The sequence below is a fragment of the Triticum urartu genome, chromosome 7A (genome assembly GCF_056163025.1).
Source record: "Triticum urartu cultivar PI428250 chromosome 7A, HENAU_Tu73, whole genome shotgun sequence".
NCBI classification, from domain to species: domain Eukaryota; kingdom Viridiplantae; phylum Streptophyta; class Magnoliopsida; order Poales; family Poaceae; genus Triticum; species Triticum urartu.
In genome coordinates, this window is record NC_141879.1 from 731,659,355 (window position 1) to 731,663,278 (window position 3,924).

Genomic DNA, 3,924 nt, shown 5'->3' on the forward strand with positions numbered 1-3,924 from the left:
GCCTAGCAACACCTTGTGACATCATCCAAGTGAAGCAGCTTGCCCACCGGTCACCACTCACCACCACATCCTCCATTCCCGTTCTCCTTAGCAATCCAAGGAGCTAGCAAGCAATGGCGAATCTGCGGCTCCATGGCACCATCAATGCTACCATCGTGGGGGCCGACAACATCCAGGATCGCTCCCGCCACACCGGCATCGTCCCCAGTTTCCTCGGCAATGTACGTCAGCTGGATGTCTTGTTGGTCTTTTCATTTTACACCAAAGTTAGCTTCGCTATAGTGTCACTAATTAAAGAGCCCTCCCGTTAAAGCTTTACATTTTTAGTGATAAATCGAAAATGCTGCTAAAACTTGCTATTTTCTGCTGTAGTACTAAATCTGGAGTCATTTAGCAGCGCTATAAGTTGCTATTGGACTAAAACTTTCTAGGCTTTTCGAAAGTCACGTCGCAGCGGCCCAAATTTCTATCTCATTCTACCTTCTTGTTATATATATTGATGCAAAACTTGGTTATTGAATTAGGATGCCTTATCAGTGCTCGAATGTTTTAGTGTGAACATTTATATGTCAAGTATATGGGATATATCACATGTGATGCATGATTGCATGCATATTTTTTCATTTATTATTATTATTTTAGAAATGCTAAATGGGCTTTAGCTAGCTTTGCTATAGTTTTTGACAGAGTCATCGCTGAATGACATAACTAGCTATTTAAAACTATGGTCTACCTTACACTCTGAATTATCGACTTAACTAAAAGCTATTCCCGTACGTAGATTGTGCAAGGTGTCCAGGAGACGACGGGTTTGGGCAAGGGCCTGCCGCGGGTGTACGCGGCCATCTACCTCGGCAGTGCATGCGTCGCCCGGACGCGTACCATAGCCGTCCCTTCAACGGGAATCGCGCGATGGAACGAGCCGCTCCGCGCCTACTGCGCCCACCACGCCGCCGACGTCGTCATCTCGGTCATGATCGAGCAGCTCGGCCTCGCCGATGACACAGTCCTCGGCAGCGCCTACCTGCCCGCTCTGGAGCTCCTCAACAGCGACGACACGATCGACCGCTGGTTCGACGTCCTTGGCGCCAACAGGAAGAAGCTCTGGGATGGGCCCAAGATACAGGTGCAGATCAACTTCCGCGATGTCGCTGACCAAGGCCTGGCGTGGGGCGGCGGTGTCGGCGTTGGCGGCGCCAAGGTGCCCCATACCTTCTTTTCGCAGAGGACGGGGTGCAAGGTCACCCTGTACCAGGACGCGCACGCGTCTGAGGAGTTCGACCCCAAGATCCAGCTCGACGGCGGCGGGCTCTACAAGCCTGGGCACTGCTGGGAAGACCTGTACGACGCCATCAGCAATGCACGGCATCTGGTGTACATCACCGGCTGGTCGGTGTTCCCCCACATCACGCTGGTGCGGGACGGGGAGCAGCAGGAAACCCTCGGCGAGCTCCTGAAGCGCAAGGCCAGCGAGGGCGTGCACGTGCTCCTGCTGGTGTGGAACGACGTCTCCTCCATCGAAGGCGTGTATGAAGCCGGCCTCTTGGACACGAGGGATGAGCTGACGGAAAAGTACTTCCGCGGCAGCCGCGTGCAGTGCGTCCTCTGCCCGAGGAACATGTACCTCAGAGGCTACATCTTCGACGCCAAGAGACCTACCGACTCCATCTTTTACAGCCACCACCAGAAGGCAATCGTCGTCGACCAGGAGCTGCCTTCGTCGTCGTTGTCGGACGGGCGCCGCCAGATCGTCAGCTTCCTCGGCGGCCTCGACGTGAGCTATGGACGCTACGACACGCAGTCCCACTCCCTGTTCAGGACGCTGGGCACGGGGCAGGCGCACAGCAAGGACTTCAACCAAACCAACTTCAGGGACGAGGGTGCGACGCTCGAGAAGGGCGGGCCCAGGGAGCCATGGCACGACATCCACGCCAAGGTCGAGGGCCCTGTGGCATGGGACGTGCTCCACAACTTCGAGCAACGATGGAGGATACAAGGCGGTGACAAGGAGCACCTGGTCGACCTTGTAGCCATCGAGGGCAAGGTCGCACCGTCCTCATTGCCAGTGACACTCCCCGGCGACCAGGAGGCGTGGAGTGTGCAGCTGTTCCGGTCCATCGACAACATGGCCACCGTGGGCTTCCCCGACTCCATGGAGGCTACCTACGAGGCCGGCCTCGTCCAGGACAAGCACCATGTGTTCGAGAGGAGCATCCAGGACGCCTACATCCATGCCATACGTGCCGCAAAGAGCTTCATCTACATCGAGAACCAGTACTTCATCGGCAGTTCCTTCCAGTGGAAGTCCGGCGTCGGCATAGATCCGGCGGCAGTCCAGGCGAATCACACGATCCCCAGAGAGCTGTCTCTCAAGATCGTGAGGAAGATCGAGGCCGGTGAGCGCTTCGCGGTCTACGTCGTGGTCCCCATGTGGTCGGAAGGCTACCCTACGCATATGTACAGGCAGGCGATGCTGGACAACCAGAGGAGGACCATGTCCATGATGTACAACGACATCGCCGCTGCGCTGCAGGCCAAGAACATAGACGCCGATCCCAGGGACTACCTTACCTTCTTCTGCTTAGGGAACCGCGAGGCGAGGAACCCAGAGGGCGGCGAGTACCAGCCTGCGAAAAGCCCAGAGGACGGGACGGACTATGCCAAGGCGCAGAATGCACGCCGGTTCATGATCTACGTTCACTCCAAGATGATGATAGGTACGTAATATCTCCCCTCTGTTATTGTGTGCTTGCATTGCATTGCATTGCTTGATCGCTAACTAATATGCACGTCTCGTCTTGTTCAGTTGATGACGAGTACATCATTGTCGGATCTGCCAACCTCAATGAGCGGTCCATGGCGGGGAACAGGGACACCGAGATTGCAATTGGCGCGTACCAGCCGCACCGCATCAACACCGGTACTGAGCTCGCCAAAGGACACGTCCATGGCTTCCGGATGTCGCTCTGGTATGAGCACCTCGGCAAGACGCACGACGACTTCCTCCGCCCGGGGAGCGTAGAATGCGTGCGGAGGGTCAACAAGATGGCCGATGAGTACTGGAACCTCTATGTCGGCGACGAGCTTACGAGCGACCTCCCAGGCCACCTTCTCACCTACCCCGTCGCCGTAAGCAAGGCCGGCACGACCTGGATGATACCGGGATTCGAATTCTTCCCTGACACTCAGGCTCGCGTCCTTGGTAAGCCAACTGGACATGACGATTATTTCATGAGCACATAGATGGAGCCAGGTTTGCTAGCTGCTCCTAGCTAGTAGTGGTGTTTGATTAATTCTGGCACGTCAGCTTTCTTAGTTACTCCTAGGATTTAGTTACTGTTTTCCTAAAACTATTTCCCATTTTCTGTTAGCTAGTTTGTTAGCATGAACCGCGTTTTGTGCGAGCCATGCCTTTGTACCGCGAGCAGGCAGTTCACACGCTTTCCCTTTCATGAATAAATGGAGGAAGAAATAATGAGAAAACACTCTCTCAAGCTCTCATATATAGCTCTGGCCAACAGCTTGATTCTACTCCCTCCGAACCAAAGTGTCGTGTCGTGGTTTTAGTTCAAATATTAACTAAAACCTCGACACTTATTTTGGATCGGCGGGAATACCATTTATCTTCAGCTGTTGATGTCGTGTTTTGAGTCAGAGTACCATTTAGCTAGGGTTTTGAGTCAGAGTTTGTGCGATGGAGACTGATTATTTTCGCTACAAATACAACATGCCGACATAGTACTAGTATATATCTTACAGAAGCACATATCAATATTACTCTGTAAGCATTTTAAATCTCACAAATAAATCTGAAAACACGCATTAAATAAGTCATCACACCTTATTTCTCTGGAGAAGGGATTGAAATAGCGATGACCTTGTTCTCTGCAGAAACGTTACCGGAAAAGAGATGCAATGTTTCCT

General features: G+C 53.3%; 1 protein-coding gene across 1 annotated transcript; it reads left to right on the top strand.

Annotated features, from left to right (window-relative positions):
- On the top strand, positions 1–3,503 carry LOC125524834 (phospholipase D alpha 2). Its single transcript, XM_048689860.2, has 3 exons — positions 1–221; positions 782–2,717; positions 2,807–3,503. The coding sequence occupies exons 1-3, from the start codon at positions 114–116 to the stop codon at positions 3,241–3,243; spliced, it is 2,481 nt and encodes an 826-aa protein (XP_048545817.2). The 5' UTR covers positions 1–113; the 3' UTR covers positions 3,244–3,503.
- The last annotated feature ends 421 nt before the right edge of the window (positions 3,504–3,924 follow it).